Raw genomic sequence first — 20,094 nt, forward strand, 5'->3', positions numbered from 1 at the left:
ATTTTGTTGATAGCAAAACTCCAAACTATATTGTTTTCAATTTTCTAGAATAATTTAGAAAGAGCTGAGTTTGAAGCCAACACTAGACATAGTAATCAGATTGAAGGTCTGGAAAGAGAGCTGGCCAACCTCAGGAGACGACTGGAGCAATCTCTGGAGGAGAAAGCCAACCAGGCCACTCAATGGGAGGTAATAAAAGCACAACTTTTCTCAATTCATTATCATACACTCTTGGCAATATATCTGGCAGTTCTTAACTCATTAGCTACTAAGCCATTCCTAAGCAGCATCTCTCCAAATACTAAGCAAAGGGAGGTAACTCCAAAACATCAATAGACTGACTTTACAAAATATATTTAAAAAAACATAAAACAACATCTATCAATAACAAAAAATACTTCTTAAAAAAGAGAAATGGATGACCTTTAAAATGATGTATAACTTGAATAGGTTTTACAAGATTAAAACAATAAAAACAACAGGTAAAGACGAAAATTTGTTCGAGTGCCTGATTTTTTGAAGACTGGTGGACCCCCCCCCCCCCCCAATCAGATCTGTAATTTTTGGTAATATTTAAATTTTACCCAAAGACCAGTAATGTTTTTAAGTAGGAATTTAGTAGGCCTATACAATAAACATTATGCTTTTATATAAAATCTTTATATGTCTTGAGTATTTACTGACTTTCACTGGGTACGCGTGAGGCCCTTAGTTGCCTGAACATGGCATCATGCTGATGTGGTTCTGCATGTGTCTCAGATTTCATGACTTCTAGCATAACAAAGTAAAAGTAATCAAACCATTGTCCAAACCAACGTTGTGAACACCCCCAACTAGATCTATTTCATCTAAAGTTTTCATGTGGTAAATAAAAACTATTCAAAATATCAGTCAAAGATGTTGAAGATTCATTGACGCTAGATCCAGAATAGTCTAGATTTAGGCTAGATGATCGATCTAATGTTTCCTTCACTCTATCTCTGAATCGGACTAGATGTAAGTCTAAATGTAGCGCTAAATTCTAATGATCAATGTCTAGATCAATATCAAGTTCATTATTAGCTGTATTTAGTGTATTATTTGCGATAACGGGTCTAAAAATTGAAAGGTCATTGAGAAAATGGCCTGTGCAGCTAAGAAAAATCGAAAAAAAAAATCAACAAACTTCGAAGGCCCATAGAAACTGAAGCGAAAGACGTAAAAACATCCGTTTTTTTTTAACGAAACGATCTATATTTCTACTTTTTAAAAAACCCAGCCAGCTCAAAATAACACCACGCGACGCGCAGGAAAACGAGAGCTACGCAAGTCACGCTGTATGTGTGCTGTGGCGGGCGCATTTGGGCGCATTAGTACTGAGGGGGGAAGGGCGCATTTGGGCGCATTAGTAGCTAATGAGTTAATTAATTTTCTTTGTTGAAGGATTAGTTTTGATTTACAGGCATTAAACTTAGTAGTTCTATTTCATTGTAAATTTTTTTGTTTGCTTGACATTTTTTCAATAAATTGTTTTTCTTTCTCCAAATCCAATCCAATATTTTCAGGACATTGTGAAGAAATTCCAACTGGAAATGGATCATGAAAAAGAGAAGCAAGCCTCACTGCAAATCAAAGCAGACAATGCAGCAGTGGAAATAGACACATTGAAACAAGAAGTAAGGAAACCATGGTCAGCTTAGGCTGTTTACCGTTATCTTGAACTAAATAGGAAAATATTCAAACTCATTTTATATTTTCTTTTCAGCTGGCAACTTGTGAAAGTAAGTTGGCAGCAGCTGAACAGAAGTTAGAGAACCTGTCCAAACAGTCAGTGGATGGTAAGTAGATCTAATACTTTGTTTTCTGTTTGTTTTTTTAAATCAAGTTCAAATGGAAAGGAACTGCCAATGAAAAATGATAGCTCAATCAGGCATCAACAAATAGTAGACAAAATATATTTATGAAGCTTTCATTATATCTAACAAATAGTTTATTCAAAAGTGTATACATTAAGGAATCATGAAAGAAACATTGAAAGTCTTTCTTTTGTGTAAAGAAATAAGTTTACTAACTGACACAGGCTTCTGACAATTCATTCAGGAAAAATTATTTTTGGTACATGTTTTTTTTTTAATTGTTTGATACTATAACACTACAAAGCTTATATCTATTTTCTGTGGTATAGAATCAATGTATTTTGTTTACCAGATGATGGAAGTTTATCTCTGGAGGCCAGAATAGAGAGTGAAGCTGTGAAGGATTTGAAGAACCAACTGCTGCAACAAAACAACTTGATCAGAAGTAAATTGTCTACTATTAGCAGTTTGCAAATATCACTCTATTTTTTCCTATGTTAAAGGAGATAAGTCTTTTAAAAAAAAGTTTTTAAAAAAATAGGACTTAAGTTTAGTTTTTAAAAATATATACAATCAATAGCTTAGGAATGATGTTTGAGCACTTTGAAAAATGTACAAAATAAAAAGAAAACATCTCTGAACAGGTTTAGTTTTTACAGCGTACACAACACAGTCTTGGTGTAGACAGACAAAGCTTTTCTTATACACAAAACAATTAAAAATAAATAGCTGGTAGGTTTGTTTCACATTCTAGTACGTCAATAAATAGAGCAATAGGAACTAATGGGTTAAGTATTTCTAATTTGTTCTTTTCTCATTTTTATCAGATAAATAATGAATGTCCCTAACCTAGAAGGTCCTTCCAAACATTGGTAGTTGAGCAAAACAGTTGACATTAAACAAACAAAATATTTAGAAAAAGTCCATGTACAATTAGTCTACTTCAAGCTTGACAGAAATCATGCTCAATACACTTGGAGTCATTGATCTCTTTATAATAAAAACATTCACTGATACAAAAAAAAACCCTAATGGAATATTGCACTCCTTCTCAATTGCAAAATTATTGTAGTTGAATCATGATTCATGTTGAATCTCTCCCCTAACAGGCTTGCGACAGCAACTTGAAGCAGCCAAGAAACATGTCAACCAATACAAGACGATAGCCAACAGTGTGGAGCAGAGTCTGAAGGAACAATCCAAGGTAACTTTTAGTATCTTAGTACAAGGTTGAAATATTCAGTGGGATTTTTGTTTGTTTGTTGTTGTTTTTTTAGAATATTTGCAGTTAATTTCTTAGTTTCAAATAATTAGTGATTTATTGTTGAGTGCTTTTCTCAACATTGATAATATAATTATTTACAAGAACAAATATGGAAAAAAAAATTCATTATCAGACTTGAAAGATTATTTAGGATACATTTTAGTGTTTGTCTAAAGAGAGAAATTTAAGCAGTAAATGTGTATTGTAAAAATAAAATTTAATGTGACTTGTTTGATGGCAAACGAAATTGTGTTGCTAGGTATTTACTTTTGATCCTTTTCATTGACAGACTAGCCAAGAACTTCAAGCCTCTTGTGAAAAGAAAGTCCAGGATATAAAACTTGAAAAGGAGACACTTGCTAAGCGTCTTGAGCTATTAGAGAAAGACCATGAGGCTGCACTTGCTGAAAATGTTAGATTGACTAGTGAGAGTAGCTCTTTGGTGAGTCTCACATCATACACAGACATTCAATCTTAAATTATTTTATCCATATTTTGACTAGTTGTAATCTTGCATTTGATTCTCATTTTTTTTTATCATTTATAATTTAATAGCTGTAGTGATACAAAATCATACAACACACTATTTTATTTGATTCACATAACATCCTTCTTAACCATTGGCCACAGAAACAAAATTACTTTTGACATCAACTAATCCATACATCAAAGAGAAATTATATTTACTTAATACAGCAACCTGACATTTATTTCATTTGTATGTCAGTTTAGAGAAATTTAATGTGCAGAACTATTCAAATGTAGAGAATGTGATGGGAAGCCTTATATTTGTATTTATCCCAAAATATACATTGTGAATTCTTTTTGTTTCAATTCTTGGTCACAGCATGGAGACTTGAGGAAGCAGATAGCATCACTACAGAATGAACTAGAGGAAGCTCTGAGTCAGAAAGAGTCTGCCATGTCTAATTGTGAGGCTGCCCAGCAAGAATTGAAGCAACAAGCAGAAATAGCCTCACAGGTGTGTGCACTGTAACATCCCTTTATGCTTCTTGCCTGTTTTGATCAAATGTTATTGTAATCAGTAAATTGATGAAACAATATTTTGTTCTATTTATTTGACTTTGCCATTTTTGTTGCTTTAGGCGCAAGACAAGTACCAGAGGGAACTAATGTTGCACGCTGCTGATGTTGAAGCTTTATCTGTTGTCAAGAAACAGGTACACTCATTTTTTTATTAGTAGGATCAAATTACATTGTCATACAGTGAAGCCATGTTGAACAAAACCTGTTATTATCTAAGTCTAGTTATTTTCAAGTACATTTGTGTGTCTCAGTTGAAATTCCATTAATTTAAAAGAAAGACTGTTTATATCTGAAATAAAGTATTATTTGAATGACTGTTCATGTTTTGTGTGGTTTCTCCATACTTCATTTAGCTGGAAGACCTTCAAGAACATCTTCTGCAGTCTCAGGAGGAAACTGTTATGTATGAGAAACAGTTTACTGAATCTAAGGTAGGCACAAAGTTTTTTTTTTTTTGTCAGTTACTTTCCAATAGGTTAACTAACAGTTTGTGCTGCCTAAGGCAGATCTTTATTGTCCTTAGACATATTCTTCTGAATTACTTCCTTACATGAAATCAAGGCCTTTTGCAGATAGTTGTTAAAAATGTGGGTGGCCAACAGTTCTAAACATTTCATTAAATAGCTCTTTAAATTTTAAAGGTTTTCTTTTTCATATATATATTTTTTTCATTTAGCATTCATAGATGTGTATTCATTTAGCATTCAGAGATTTGTATAACTTTGAACTAATGATGCCCGATAAAAAGTGGCACACAACTGACATTTCTCTGTTAACAGTAATGCTAAATATTATTTAGAAATTATGTTAGCCAAAAAAAAAAAAATACAAATTTTTAATAGCAGTTATCTTTTGAATAAACACTTTCTATTGGCTTGGCATGGTATAGAGGTGCAGGTGTAATTTAAGGAGAAATCCTTCACAAAAATGAAAGTTATCTTAGTAACAAATGTATTCTTGCTCACTACTAGACTTCCTGGACGGAACAAGAACGTATATACAAGGAAGAGATCAAAATGTTAGAGTCTAGGTGTGAGGAATTGACTAATCAGAACTCTGTACTTCATGACCAGATGTCTAAAGTAAGTACCACTGTGTGTTATAGTCTCAGTGACTCAAAATTATGTCCACATATTAATTGATTTGTCTTAACATTGTGTATTATGTATTAATTTCATGAATCATATATTTCAGTTAAGTTCACAAGTCATCAGCATTCAGCAACAGGCTCGACGTGAATCAGGTCAGGGTTTGAATACATCTTTCAGTGATGAGCAAGGGAAGTCCTCAGAGCAGCTTCTGGAAGTCATCAAGTAAGTAGTAGAGCCAGAGCTCTTCTTTTTTTAGACAAATATATTCAACTAAACTGTTTTCAGAATCTTTTAATGGGATGTCTCATTTGTTTTTTCCTTTCTCTATGTGACCACAGATTTTTGAGACGAGAGAAAGAAATAGCAGAGGCTAAACTTCAAGTGGTGGACACAGAATGTATACGTGTGAAACAAAGATTTGCACACCTAGAGAAGCAACTAGAAGAAACAAATAAAGTATTGTCAGAAGAGAGGAAAAATACTCAGGTAAAAAATGGTGTCTCTGAAGTAGAACATGGCAGTTGTCTAGAACAATTATGTAAACATTTCTATATGTAGAACATGATGCACAATTCTGACATAACTACTTATTGACAGCTATGTTTATGTTATTTTATTTTTTTTCTTAGTTTGTAATACACACAAATTATTTCTTTTGTGTATAATTTAACATTGTAATACTGTGCTGACTTTTATCAAACCCAAATTTTGAGTACGCTTACAATTTATATTGTTCTAAGTGTAATTAAATTTTGGGACATTAATTCTCTTTTGAGTTTTTGACATTTTGAAAAACTTTTGTTTTCAACAAGGCTCAATAGGTAAACATTGAATACAAATGCTAACTATTATCTGTTAAATGATTGGGTCAGATATCCAAGCCAAATGTTATCTATTCACATGCAATTTAATTAGCTTAAGTAAATAGCATTTGGTTTTGGCATATGGTCCAAAATTATCAATGTTCATGAACTATTCTCAAACTGGTTTGTTTGTCACCATATATTATTAAATTAATCATATTTGTGTAAAGGTCAAAGACCAACCAACTCCATGAAGTCTCTTTATGTATTAGGTACATGCTGAGACAGTAGCCAACCAAGTGGAACTGATGAGGAAAGTCAGCAACTTAAATGTCTTGACTGACAGCAACAAACTCTTACGAGATGAGAGAGACCAGTTGCTTAATATAAAACAAGAGCTAGAATCAAAGGTAAGGTGTCACAGAAATGCTTTTAGAGCAAGATATTTTTTAGTATAGAGTATATTTTAATAATAGAAATAAAATTACAACTGTTGTTTGTTTTTTTTTTTGTTTTAGACCTATTACTTTATACTGCATGTAGCATTGAGTTGACTGCTTTTTATAGCTGTTCCTTAGCTAGTTTGTTGTATATTGTATAACCACCCCATAACCTACTTACTTGACTTTAATCTTAAATGTCCATTAGTGTTTACTGTTTGAGGAATGTTCAGTACACATTTAAAGCAGGATCTGAATTTAATCTTAAATGTCCATTAGTGTTTACTGTTTGAGGAATGTTCAGTACACATTTAAAGCAGGATCTGAATGTTAAGTACACATTTAAAGCAGGATCTGAATTTAATCTTAAATGTCCATTAGTGTTTACTGTTTGAGGAATGTTTAGTACACATTTAAAGCAGGATCTGTGGCCTACCTCTTAATTTTCATGCTCCATCACTCAGCCCCTATCAACCTATCATGTCTTAGGATGATAATGTAAAGACTAAAGTCAACTTTCCCTGCTCCTCAGGTTGGCAAGTTGGAATGTGACATTGAACCCCTTCAGAACAGGTTGAGAGAACTAGAGTCAGAGAAGGAAACAGTAATGTTAGAGAAAAGTAGCTTGCAAGAGGAACTGAGTCGTTGGAAGAATCGCACATCTAGTCTAATTGAACAGAGCAACAAGACTGACCCAGAAGAACATAAGAGATTACTGTTAGTAGATCTATTCATCTATTGTATCATACTTAATAATAAATAGCTAGTTACTTGGTGACAGTGCTCCCTAGAATTATATATATGTATAATAATATTAAATCTATGTCTACAGTCATCATTTATATTTTATAATGTCTCATATTTCACAGACAGGAAAAGGAAAACTTGAGGAAACAGTTGATTCAGATTAAGGAAGAAAATTTTAAACTGAAGTAAGATTTTCACATTAGACTATTTCACATTTATATGTATGTATGTATTTCTAGTTATTTTTTTTTATTTTTTTGTAACCATATGTATAACATGTTTGTATTTGACCAGAACTGAAATCAACAGGTTGACATCAAGCAATAGCTCACTACAGTAAGTAGCAGTATTTACATCTGTAAAGAATATGTTCAAAATCATCACATTGAAAAAAAAAATAAATTGAGTTAATAAGTTGTTAAAATAATATTTCAGGACAGAATTAAATAACTTGAAACAAGACCTGGCTAAAGTGAGGTAGGTTTCTAAGTACACATTTAGTCATTCAGATTTTTTTGAAGTTATATTCAGAAAGACTTATCAAAAACTTTTCTTTTAAAACTGCTCCAAGTGAAAAAAAAAATAAATAAAAACTGAACACTATTAGCTTTGAGTTTCACAATGGGTTTAAACTGCCTTTTACTTTCAGTCAAGAGCTGGCCAGTGTTAAAAAGCAGCTTGAGGACAAATTAAAAGAATCTGAGGAGTCCAAGACAACCATAAATCGCTTGAAGCAGATTGGTCGCAAGTACAAAGAGCAGTCTGAAAAGGCAATGAAAGAATTGGATGATGTGAAGGTCAAGGCTGCTGGACAGGAGTCTGAGAAAGTCAACTTGGCTTCCCTGGAACAAGTGAGTTTATTTTAAACCATTCTCAAACTTCTAATTTTAAACTACTACGTTGCCAGTAAATTAAAAATTGTTCATTTCTGTTAGAATCATCTTCTATATAGTATTTAGTTTTGTTTTGTTTGCTCCACTAGACTATAGCAGAGCTTCGTCGCACTCTCGTAGCTAACAGTAGTCAGATCAGCTCACTAGAGGCCCAGTTGACTGAGTCTCAGAAAGAAAGCCAGGCAGCGCGAAAGATGGCAGAGCAATCTCAAGCAGAAGTCAACTCATTAAAAGAAACAGTCAGCCTCAAAGAGCAGGTATAACTTCATATACATAAGTGAACAAAGAGCAGATATAATTTCATTCACATAAGTGAACAAGAGCAGGTATAACTTCATACACATAAGTGAACAAGAGCAGGTATAACTTCATCATACACATAAGTGAACAAAGAGGTATAATTTCATTCACATAAGTGAACAAGAACAGGTATAACTTCACACACATAAGTGAACAAAGAGTAGATATAATTTCATACACATAAGTGAACAAAGAGTAGATATAATTTCATTCACATAAGTGAACAAGAGCAGGTATAACTTCATACACATAAGTGAACAAAGAGTAGATATAATTTCATTCACATAAGTGAACAAGAGCAGGTATAACTTCATACACATATATATAGTTCGTCCATCGTGGTTCGATGATGACCACTTTGTCATCCAGGGGGCTGAGGGCTTTGCACTGGGGTTTTATGCCTCCTCATGTGGCTGGTGAGACCTATGTGAGCCCGGAATGTTCGGCCGCACACTGGGCAGGTTATTCCAGCTGGAGCTAGTGTCGTTTGCCTTGCTTTTCTTTTCTGGCGTTTTTCTTCTGCCAGCGTTGTTCTTTTTTCCTCAGCAACCTGTGCGCCAGTTTTCACAGCGTGACGCCATGATGCTCTGTCATGTGCCTCTGTCTCCCAGGTGCCTGGGTCTATGCTGAACGCCTTCAGAGAAGCTTTGAGGGTGTCCCTGAAGCACTTTCTTTGGCCACCTTGCGAGGGCTTTCCTTCGCTTAGTTGGCCATACAAGAGTCGTTTAGGGATGCAGTGGTCTTCCATTCTGTAGACGTGACCTGCCCATCGCAGCTGGGACTGCATCAGGATTGTGTGGATGCTTTGCGGACACGCTCTTCGAAGAACTTCTGTATCTGGTATTTTGTCTTGCCATTTGCCATTTAGTATTTTTCTCAGACATGTCATGTGGAAGTGGTTCAGTTTCTTTGCATGTTTACTGTACACTGTCCATGTTTCTGAGGCATAGAGCAATGTAGGGAGGATGACAGCTCTATAGACCCCTAGCTTTGTGTTTGTGGTGATACCACGTCTGTTCCAGACAGTTTTAGACAGTCTGCCATAGGATGCACTGGCCTTGGCGATACGCAGGTCTATTTCACTATCGATTTTTCCATTTCTGGAGAGTGTGCTGCCAGGATATGTGAATTTGTCCACTGCGTTTATATCCTGTCCATTTATAGTGATGCTTGGATCCGAGTAGGCTTTCCCAGGAGCAGGTAGATATAAGACTTCCATACACATAAATGAACAAAGAGTAGATATAATTTCATACACATAAGTGAACAAAGAGCAGGTATAACTTCATACACATAAGTGAACAAAAAGTAGATATAATTTCATACACATACATGAACAAGAGCAGGTATAACTTCACACACATAAGTGAACAAGGAGTAGATATAATTTCATACACATAAGTGAACAAAGAGTAGATATAACTTCATACACATAAGTGAACAAGAGCAGGTATAACTTCACACACATAAGTGAACAAAGAGCAGGTATAACTTCATACACATAAGTGAACAAAGAGTAGATATAATTTCATACACATACATGAACAAGAGCAGGTATAACTTCACACACATAAGTGAACAAAGAGCAGGTATAACTTCATACACATAAGTGATATTTACTTCTGCTTTGAAGCATTTATTTTTACTTTTTTTTCCCCCAAGAAATAAACATTTTATTTATGTTATTTAGAAAAAACACTAAATGCAAATTCAGCCAATTTCTTATTAGTCCATTTTTTTTTAAATAACAGTATTTTTAATAACTATACTATTATTGTGAACTAAAAAATATAAGAATATTTGAAAGCATGATTATACAGTTTTTACATTTTTACCCACAGGAAATGCTGCGTACCCAAGAGGAGAATGCACGCTTCAGGGAAGAGAACAAAGTTTTAGCTCGTACACAGGAAGAAAGCTCACGCTTGAGAGATGAGAACAGAGATCTGATCCAAAAGAATCAAGATGGAGACAAGAAGTTAGGCCAGTCAAGACAAGTTTTGCAGCAAGCTAGATCAAAGATGATGATACAAAAATCCCAAATGGAAAAACTGGAGAACGAGAACAAAGAACTTAAAGCTGCTATAGCTGATTTGCAGGGCACAACTGGAAGTGGTAGGGCATATATTTACTACTGTTTTAAAGTTAGTATTAAAGGGAATGACTGGTCATGGATGTATTCCAAAATAATTTTCTTTCTACATCGTGTAGATGCTGGTGAAACACTCAGAGCACAGTATGAGACCAGACTCTCTAACCTCCAGAGGGAAGTGGATGAGCTGAGAAGTGCTGCTAGTTCATCAGAAGCACAATTGGAAAGGTTACAGTCAGAGAACATTGAATTAGTCACCAAGGTACTTGTATAAATAGGACATTCTGTGAGATAATAGAAAGTATTTAAAAGTAGTCAAATAATGCAGGTATCCTAACAAAGACTAATAATTAAATTTCTACAAGCACATTAAAGCATTTTAAAGGTTATGATTTAAGTAGTTACAGATTTTTGGTCCTACCATTTTTAAACTACTCAGTTTTATAATTTTAGGTCTTAATTTGGTTTTCTAGATTTATAAATAATGCCACTCTTTCCATGGAAGACCCTGCCTTATTGATAAAGAATACAATATTGTGCAACATTGTGAAACTTTTTTATTTGTTTAACAGACCCAACAGTTGACACGACAACTTGATGCCGCCCAACACAAGATTTCTCCTCCACAGCAAACTGTGCCAGCAAGACCAGCTAGTTCCGTTGGACCTAGGTATGTACAGTTAGCAATGACCTTCTTTTTTTTAGCTCAAAATGCAAAATGAAACACCTTCCTTTAGTGAGAAATAACCCTGGGTTAATCAGTTGTCTGAGAATAAGTCCTTTTTTAGTTAGGGACCTTTTTAATGCATTTCTTTTTTTTAGTGCTTGGTTGTTTGGGGTAGAGAATTAAAAGTAAGACTTTGGGATCCATAGGGCAGATGATGTAAAAATCATCTGTTTCTGTAGCACACCGCATAGTTAACAAGGTTGCCATGTAGCCAGCATCTTTACTTTTCCCCAACTTATGTCAGGTACCCATTAGAATTGGGTGGACTCAGGGGCACCCTAAAAATCCCAATGAGATTCAAACCCGACATCCCTTGGTTCATAAGACAAATGCTTTATCAGACAGCCACCACATCCCCATTTGGAGTCTAGTTCCATAGCATTGTTTAATATAGGTGGTGTTTAGTAAGGATATGTATAGAATTGGTGGCTTCAAATCTCATTGTAATAGTAATCTTTTAAAATTCAATTTGTATTACCATTCTGTAGCAACACCTCTTCCATTGATGCTCCCAAGACAGCTAATATCAAACCTATGGCTACAGGGCCGTCCACTTCCAGACAGACTGTTGCCATTACTTCTCATAGTCCTGCAGCAGTCAAAGCCACAGCAAGTATTCGTCCCATGGCCATCTCACCCACCACGCCATCTCTGCCCATGTCTGGTACTCCCCCAACTGCTACAGTGATGCCAACAACGGCCAATCAACATGATTCTTCTGAAGGTAATTAGTTTCAGGTTATCTACATTCTATACATAGTGCCTTGTAGCAAAATATTGACATTAAACTTAGCTTAATAAATGTACTCTAGTGTCTTGAAGCAAGCTACAGACATTTAACCTAGTGCAATAAATGTACTTAAGATAAATTGTTAGTAAAAAAAAAAATGGACAGGCTGGATCTAACAATGTGATCTCAGGAAACTTAAACATAATAAATGTGCCTTTAATTAGATTTATATTTCCAGTTAAGATTTTGCTTTGTATTTAAACATTTTTATTCAACCTAGATTGTATAAGAAACTTTGTAAAGTTAAGTAGATTGAAGCCTCCAATAATAACCTCAATTCTTCAATTCTTACCACAAGTTCTACCACTCTGCATCACTTTAGAAATGCTTTATAGTTCAATTGTGAAACTTGTTTTATACTTAGTATTATTTTATGGATCAGATAACCTTCCAGGTCCCTCTGGCACACAGTCTAACATCCCATCATCCCGTATTCAAATTGTTGAACCTCAAGTAGTGACAGACAGAAACCAGGACAATACAGGTAAATTCAGAAATTAGATAGGATCTTTTCTAAATGGGAATATGAGATTGTAGCATTTATTTCTCTGTAAGTTATTTACAAAATTACTCAAAATGTAAAAGTATTAAGTGGAAATGTAGTTGTTGGCCATCAGATTGACTGTTAACCAACGAATCTTAAGAACAAAAGGAAGTCACTCTGCAATATCTTTGATTCTGAAACTATGATTTTATACATTTTGTTTAAAGAAGGGAATAGATATCCTTGGTTAAACAGTTGATAGATACCAGAGCATTATTTCTAGTTGCTTATATTCTTAAGTATTAAATGTGTTTCCAATTATCATTTTTAAAAAGTATTTGATGTTTTCTGGTACTAAAGGTAGAGGCTAAAATTTCATTACTTGTGTAAAATTATTACCTTTAGAAGTTAATATTTATAATCTTGTTATCACTTTGATTAAAAAAGAATAGTAAAATTGAAAAAAAAAGTAAAGTAATCCTTTCAGATCTTGCGATCTATAAGACAGATAATGTAAAGGTTATCTGTTTCTATAGCCAATGACAAATGAGGGTGTCATGTGGCCAGCACAATAACCAAAGCAGGATTGATGGAATCAAAAATGTTTCTTATTGCTCACAGGTCAGTCTGACATGTCTGAAGATGGAGCCACCAACCAGGCTGTCGTTACCCCAAGCCTCCAGGAACCAGTTCCTCAGGTTGCCAGTGTTACTGCTCACATAGCCTCCACATCCTCTTCCAGTGAAGGTGTACAACCTCCACATACACAGCACACCACTGGCGTGGCATTGGGCAAGCGTAACAGAGATGATGACAGGTAGAGCATTAGAATTCAATGTGTTCATAGAGCAATGTCAAAATATTTAAACATTCACATTTTGTTGATTGCTGCTTTCTATGTTTATATTCTCAGCTATCACACAGAAGAGGCCGACTCTAAAAGATCAAGAATAACAACTCAACAGGTAAGATAAGTACACAAGATATGTTTGGATCAGTTACTAGGCAAGTTATTATCTATACTGGCTTTAACATAACTCTGCTACAAAAGCAAATGCTATTGCTAATCAGATAGTTGTTCTAATTCTAAGTGATTTCTTTAAATTGGAAATGCTTGAGGACTTTCTCAGAGAGAAAAATTAACTAATAAATACTACTAAATCATTATCTGTATTTTATAGAGAAAACTGAAACTTTAAAATAAACACCTCATGATTTTGTCTGATTAGGAACATTCTATCCCCACCATAACAGTCATTGATGAGAACCAGCAGGTGGTCACACAGATTCAGCCATCTAGTGGTCACACACATGGGCAAGTTAGGTCAGGGGGGATAAGTCAGGCTGCAGCAGCGACTGTCCGTCCTGTAGAACCTAGCAAGGTGAGTCATGTGAGTTTTAATTTTGAAATTTGAGGGGAAAAATGTTAAATAGAATACAGGATTAGCTTTAGTTTCTAAGTTTTAGATGTTCGTAATATTGATACAAGACTTAGCTTTCTCAATCACTGTTGTCAACCTTCTGTTGTCAAAAGACTAGACTTAATCTCCTTATATTTAAGAATTTTTTTGATCAATACAACCTAAAGTGACAGTCTCTCTTGTAACTGACACTTTCAAACATTTTGTTATTGCTCTCACAAGAGCCATTCAGTTTTTTTATTTCTTCTTCTCTCTTTGTACATACCCAGCCCAGCATTCTCAAAATAATCACTTAAATCTAAGGCCCAATCAAATGGCCACGTGATGTTTATTTTAACACTAGCTATACTACAGATCTTCATGTATTTGTCTGGGCTCTTTTGCATAACAATTTCAAGTCTGAGAATGGCAAATATGTACACAGAACAAAAAATGTGTATATATTAAGTTTGTCATAGTCAGACCTCATTACGGCTCAACAATCCTTTGGAAACAGGGAAGCTGTTTTTTAAAAATACAATTAATTTATCAATTATTTAGTAGTATTTATGACCAATTGAACTTCTTTTGTTGTTTTTAAATATTTTTTTTATAAACTTCACTACAGAGTCAAGAGCAGACTGAAACACAGAAAGATGACATGCAGGTAAGTGATGAATTACATTATCCTGTACCCTAAATCTGTCTTAGCAAATGTTATTTAGGGTTTTCTTGAGTTTAAAAAAAAAAATTAAAAATTTTAAAAAATTCTATTTATGTTAAAAAGTGATTAAAGTAGGTTTAGACGAAGTCACAAGCCTTTACTTTAACTTTATATTCATTTAAGCTAATAATAGAATTACATTTAGTAACATTAACCAATTTTGAATACCCCAAAAATATTTTTCATATTGCACAAAGGTTGTTTGAATTAAATATATGTATATCTGCTGATTTTCTTTACAAAAAATATTCTGTCCTGACTTTGGTAGATGACAAGAGCTAATAGTTGCATGATATTTAAATTGAATATTTCACCTAGAGCCATTGATTTGGAATCAAATGTTCAATTTCATTTATTAAGTTCATTAATAATTAAGATAGAATATAATGTTGTTTTTTGTTTGTTTTTGTTTTTTTTTTGCATCAAGTAAAAAAATCAACCTATGATGACTTTTTAAATGTTCACTGAAGTTATTACATAACTGAGATTAGTAACTTCAATGTAGATAATCTAAATGTGTCAGTTTAGGCTCATGATATCCACCTATGACATGCAGTGATAGCTACAATTTTTATTATTGTGACATCAACAAAAGTACATTTGATAGTTTGATAATGTGTAACATTTCTATTTCTGATCAGGCTGAAGCTGCCCCTGCTGCCTCAGATGATGTCATCATGGTACTTAGTGATGAGGAAGATCAAAGGGTAAACCTTAGTTCATGGGCACACTGGATGTCATATATAAAATGTTGCTATTTGTGGCTCAGTTAAACAAAACAGTAACAATAAAAAAATTATAAAAAAAAACAAATTTTTTTTAAATAGTTGGAATGTTTTCTATTTCAATTTAGAAAGGAAAGTTTTTCACTTCTCTAATGCTAACAATTAAATATTGCTTTCTTATATCTGCTTTGTTTGTCTTACTCATTGTAGCTCTCACTTTCTTGTCAGGTGGACAGCACAGAGCAGCTTGGTGATGAGGACGAAGAAGACTATGAAGATGATGATGACGATGAAGACGACGAGGAAGAAGATGACATTGATGAAGAGCCAGAATGTGATGATGTTGTTATTATTGGTAGGACTTTTTTTTTTTTAATTTACATTCCACTGGATGTTTTTTTTTTTAATTTATGTTCCACTTGATGTTAAACTGCATTAAGCATCACTTAAAACTAAACAAAAGTTAAAGCCATTCAATTTTGTTTGCTTCTGTTTGCAGACATGGAAGAGACTCAGCAAGCTAACTCTCAACCTACTAGTGCAAGTGGCCCAGCTGCCTCACCTCGACCTCCCCCTCCTCTCCTGCCAATCCCTCATGACAGGTTACCTTCAGTTGGGCGATCACAACAGCTGACACCATTCCTTCTGGCGGTAGGTAGCAATCTATTACATTGTATTGTATATTTATTGTATGCACATTTTTTATGTGAAGAAAGATAATCATTCCTACAAAAAAAACAACTCTAAAATAGCTTTCAGTTGGACCTCTTTTTTTTTTTAATTATAATTACTATTGTGATTAACACATGAATTAATGACAATACATCTTTAGTTCTATTTATTTTGTTCTTTGTAACTGATTAAATCTGAATCTCTCAGTTAACAACTCACTTATGAAGTGTTATTTCCTTGTAATGACAAATGTATAAAAAAAAGAGAAAGATTAAGAGCTACTGATTGCTTTGTTGTTCAGGGACCAGGCAATGTTTTTGAAGATGATGATTGTACAGTACCCAGTACACCAACTTTGTCTCAACCAAGACGTGCTGATGGATTTGCTGAAGCCCTTAAGTAGGACATTATTTTGATCAGATCATTCATTTGTCATTACATGTCTTTTGATTCAATCCAAGTTTTTGTAAACATAGTCATGTAGGAGCTATTCAGGACTTATTTCATATAGTAGATATGTCATTAAGGAATTAATTCTAGCTGCTTAGTGGTAAATTTATTTCCTAAGTGGAGGACTTTTAAGAAAATAAAAACTTCACTACTTGTGGGCTATCACATTGTGGGTGGTTCGGTTCATTGTGCCATTCTTCCCAGGGACCATCCTTTTAGTAGTAGTCTACCTACTGAGTGGTGCTTGGCTTCCAGGTCCCAGGTTCAGATCCTGGTGAAGGCTGGGATTTTTTTTATTTCTGTATCTTTAGGGCACATTTGAGTCGACCCAGCTCTTATGGGTACCTAACATTATTTGGGGAAAAGTAAAGGCAGTTGGTCATTGTGCTGGCCACATGATACCCTCATTAACTGTGGGCCACAGAAACAGATGATCTTTACATCATCTGCCCCATATATCGCAAGGTCTGAAAGGGAAACTTTTTTTTTTACTTTACCTACTTTCTAGACCTTTGAGAACTTCATGGGATCATGTCATCTAGGCTTAGAGAAAAGAAGGAAGAATGAGACCTCTAGACCATTTTTATTGAATGGTTTTCTTAGAGCCATTCAGAAGTAACTGTGCATTCTGAGTGAAAGATTTTGTGGTTGAAGATTGTCTAGGTATTTATCTGTTTCTTACTTTACAGCTGTTATATAAATACATAGATGTTGTTGTTTTTTCTGTCACAGTTCCCCTGCAGTCCCTCAACATTTTGTGTTTGGTTCTGAAGGTGGCAACAACCCTGACCTCGCTCAGCTGGAGTCACAGAGAGGTTAGTACTTGTGCATACAAAGAATGTTGGTTTGGTAGGTGTTAATAGTTTAGATGACTCTCTATCATCTCAGCTGCTAGAATCAACTACACTATATTCTCCTTAGCTCTGGGTGTTGATGACACAAGAATGGACTTGTCCCAGTATGATGAGACAGGAACAAGGAGCATGCCAACCACACCACTGCCTCACCAAGTAACAGGTACGTAGAGAATCCACTAGATGGACTTCCTATTGGTTTTCTCCAACTTTTAATATCCTGAAATCTATTTTTAAGATATTGCTTTAAATATCATTTCATATATATAAACGTTTGGTTGACACTATTTTGTATACAAGCCTATTCTATTCTATATATTCTGTGTGGTTTTTTTTTGTTTTTTTTTTTTAGATCTTGCTCTTTTTGTTACCTTCAAATTTTCTCAATAACAAAAAAAATTCTATTCCCATAATGTTTGTATCTATCATTTCCTATTCCATTATTGACATTTCTATTCTTCCTTTAGCTGCTGAGACAAGTCAAGAAACAGGTGAAACAGTGTCTGAAGGAGTAGACAGGCCTGATGAGACTGCTGGTCAGGAAGTAGTTAGGTAAGTTCACTTAAGTGTGTCTGCATTATGTAGTGGTGAAAAACTTTAGTCTTTAGAGTTTACATGTGAAATTTTAGTCAAACAAGAAGTCTAACTGTTGCTTATCTCTTTAAAATATAGTCCACGCAATCCTAACACTTTTCCAATTAGGTTCAATAAAGTACTTTAAGTCTCTTTTAGTGTTAGGATATTTTGTTAGTTGCTATTAGAATGTGATAATTCCAAGTCTATCTTTGTCTAACAGTACAGTACAGTGTTAGGATATTTTGTTAGTTGCTATTATGTTTGTACAGTACAGTGTTAGGATATATTGTTAATTGCTATTATGTTTGTACAGTACAGCATTAGGATATTTTGTTAGTTGCTATTAGAATGTGATAATTCCAAGTCTATCTTTGTCTAACAGTACAGTACAGTGTTAGGATATTTTGTTAGTTGCTATTATGTTTGTACAGTACAGTGTTAGGATATATTGTTAGTTGCTATTATGTTTGTACAGTACAGTGTTAGGATATATTGTTAATTGCTATTATGTTTGTACAGTACAGCATTAGGATATTTTGTTAGTTGCTATTAGAATGTGATAATTCCAAGTCTATCTTTGTCTAACAGTACAGTACAGTGTTAGGATATTTTGTTAGTTGCTATTATGTTTGTCTTATCTTATCTTATATAATACAGACGTTACTTCAAAAAAGAAGATGATTACGTCCTACGCGTCATGCATTTAGTCATGCATATTAACCAATGACTTAAATTCTGCCAAGTCACTGGTTTTCCTGGCTAGCTCAGGCAACCCATTCCATGCTCTAATAGCACTAGGGAAGAAGGAGTATTTGTACAAATTTGTCCTAGCATATGGGACGAGGAATGTGCCTTTATCTTTGTGTCTTTCAGAGTATTTTATTAAATTTTGTTTTTGTATTTGAAGATTATGGTTCAGTGTTTTATGTATTATTGCTACTTTACTTTTGAGCCTTCTGTCCTGAAGGCTTTCTAAATTTAGTGATTTTACTAAAGGTGTTACTCTAGTCAAATGTGAATATTCGTTTGTTATGAATCGCACTGCTCTATTTTGTGTCTGTACAGTACAGTGTTAGGATATATTGTTAGTTGCTATTATGTTTGTACAGTACAGTGTTAGGATATTTTGTTAGTTGCTATTAGAATGTGATAATTCCAAGTCTATCTTTGTCTAACAGTACAGTACAGTGTTAGGATATTTTGTTAGTTGCTATTATGTTTGTACAGTACAGTGTTAGGATATATTGTTAGTTGCTATTAGAATGTGATAATTCCAAGTCTATCTTTGTCTAACAGTACAGTACAGTGTTAGGATATTTTGTTAGTTGCTATTATGTTTGTACAGTACAGTGTTAGGATATTTTGTTAGTTGCTATTAGAATGTGATAATTCCAAGTCTATCTTTGTCTAACAGTACAGTACAGTGTTAGGATATTTTGTTAGTTGCTATTATGTTTGTACAGTACAGTGTTAGGATATATTGTTAGTTGCTATTAGAATGTGATAATTCCAAGTCTATCTTTGTCTAACAGTACAGTACAGTGTTAGGATATTTTGTTAGTTGCTATTATGTTTGTACAGTACAGTGTTAGGATATATTGTTAGTTGCTATTAGAATGTGATAATTCCAAGTCTATCTTTGTCTAACAGTACAGTACAGTGTTAGGATATTTTGTTAGTTGCTATTAGAACCTGTTAATTCCAAGTCTATGTTTGTCTAACAGTACAGAGACTGGGGAAGCAGAGGAAGATGATGCCTTGTTAGAAGAAGATGGAGGTCACACAGAGGAAGGTAAAAAAAAAAAAAAAAAAAAACTTGCTTGATTTGTGAATTCTTCATTTTTCATGTCAAAGTAGTCTGAACTATTGATGTGATTTCTGAGAAAGGGATGTCAGTGTGAACTAAATCTATGTTCTACTCAAAATGAAATAATCATATATATATATATATTCAGTCACACTTTTTTAAAAATATGAATAAAAAAAAGATTGCTGAACAAGTTCTTTAATTGTGTACTGATTTAACAATTTGTTCACATTGCCAAGAGGGTTGCTGTCCTATGTTAGCTTTGCTGATAAAAATAAATTCTGCTTGAAGATAGAATGCTTTGACTAGAACTATCAAAACAAAAAATTGAGTTTTTCCCATATCTTAGGATAATCAAATCTGTACATGTGCT

The 20,094-nt window shown here is 34.0% G+C and overlaps 1 protein-coding gene across 3 annotated transcripts in view; it reads left to right on the forward strand.

The window, feature by feature from the left end:
- The window catches only part of LOC106066864 (nucleoprotein TPR-like), a 41,917-nt gene that overhangs the window by 20,246 nt on the left and 1,577 nt on the right, over nt 1-20,094 (forward strand). The window contains exons 25-60 of one of the 3 annotated variants that reach the window (XM_056030197.1): nt 49-189; nt 1,545-1,655; nt 1,745-1,817; nt 2,188-2,280; nt 2,945-3,039; nt 3,389-3,541; nt 3,947-4,081; nt 4,206-4,280; nt 4,500-4,577; nt 5,118-5,228; nt 5,341-5,459; nt 5,576-5,723; nt 6,313-6,450; nt 7,013-7,197; nt 7,350-7,412; nt 7,522-7,563; nt 7,663-7,704; nt 7,877-8,078; nt 8,210-8,377; nt 10,262-10,535; nt 10,632-10,774; nt 11,085-11,182; nt 11,728-11,963; nt 12,412-12,513; nt 13,135-13,330; nt 13,427-13,478; nt 13,743-13,904; nt 14,542-14,580; nt 15,279-15,344; nt 15,591-15,717; nt 15,862-16,013; nt 16,336-16,433; nt 17,217-17,299; nt 17,406-17,501; nt 17,806-17,890; nt 19,639-19,706. In XM_056030197.1, the coding sequence (XP_055886172.1) occupies nt 49-189; nt 1,545-1,655; nt 1,745-1,817; nt 2,188-2,280; nt 2,945-3,039; nt 3,389-3,541; nt 3,947-4,081; nt 4,206-4,280; nt 4,500-4,577; nt 5,118-5,228; nt 5,341-5,459; nt 5,576-5,723; nt 6,313-6,450; nt 7,013-7,197; nt 7,350-7,412; nt 7,522-7,563; nt 7,663-7,704; nt 7,877-8,078; nt 8,210-8,377; nt 10,262-10,535; nt 10,632-10,774; nt 11,085-11,182; nt 11,728-11,963; nt 12,412-12,513; nt 13,135-13,330; nt 13,427-13,478; nt 13,743-13,904; nt 14,542-14,580; nt 15,279-15,344; nt 15,591-15,717; nt 15,862-16,013; nt 16,336-16,433; nt 17,217-17,299; nt 17,406-17,501; nt 17,806-17,890; nt 19,639-19,706 (4,249 nt within the window). The remainder of the gene's footprint in view (nt 1-48; nt 190-1,544; nt 1,656-1,744; nt 1,818-2,187; nt 2,281-2,944; nt 3,040-3,388; nt 3,542-3,946; nt 4,082-4,205; nt 4,281-4,499; nt 4,578-5,117; nt 5,229-5,340; nt 5,460-5,575; nt 5,724-6,312; nt 6,451-7,012; nt 7,198-7,349; nt 7,413-7,521; nt 7,564-7,662; nt 7,705-7,876; nt 8,079-8,209; nt 8,378-10,261; nt 10,536-10,631; nt 10,775-11,084; nt 11,183-11,727; nt 11,964-12,411; nt 12,514-13,134; nt 13,331-13,426; nt 13,479-13,742; nt 13,905-14,541; nt 14,581-15,278; nt 15,345-15,590; nt 15,718-15,861; nt 16,014-16,335; nt 16,434-17,216; nt 17,300-17,405; nt 17,502-17,805; nt 17,891-19,638; nt 19,707-20,094) is intronic. The other 2 variants (XM_056030198.1, XM_056030199.1) reach the window with 2 other exon arrangements.

The sequence above is a fragment of the Biomphalaria glabrata genome, chromosome 5 (assembly GCF_947242115.1).
Source record: "Biomphalaria glabrata chromosome 5, xgBioGlab47.1, whole genome shotgun sequence".
Lineage (NCBI taxonomy): Eukaryota > Metazoa > Mollusca > Gastropoda > Planorbidae > Biomphalaria > Biomphalaria glabrata.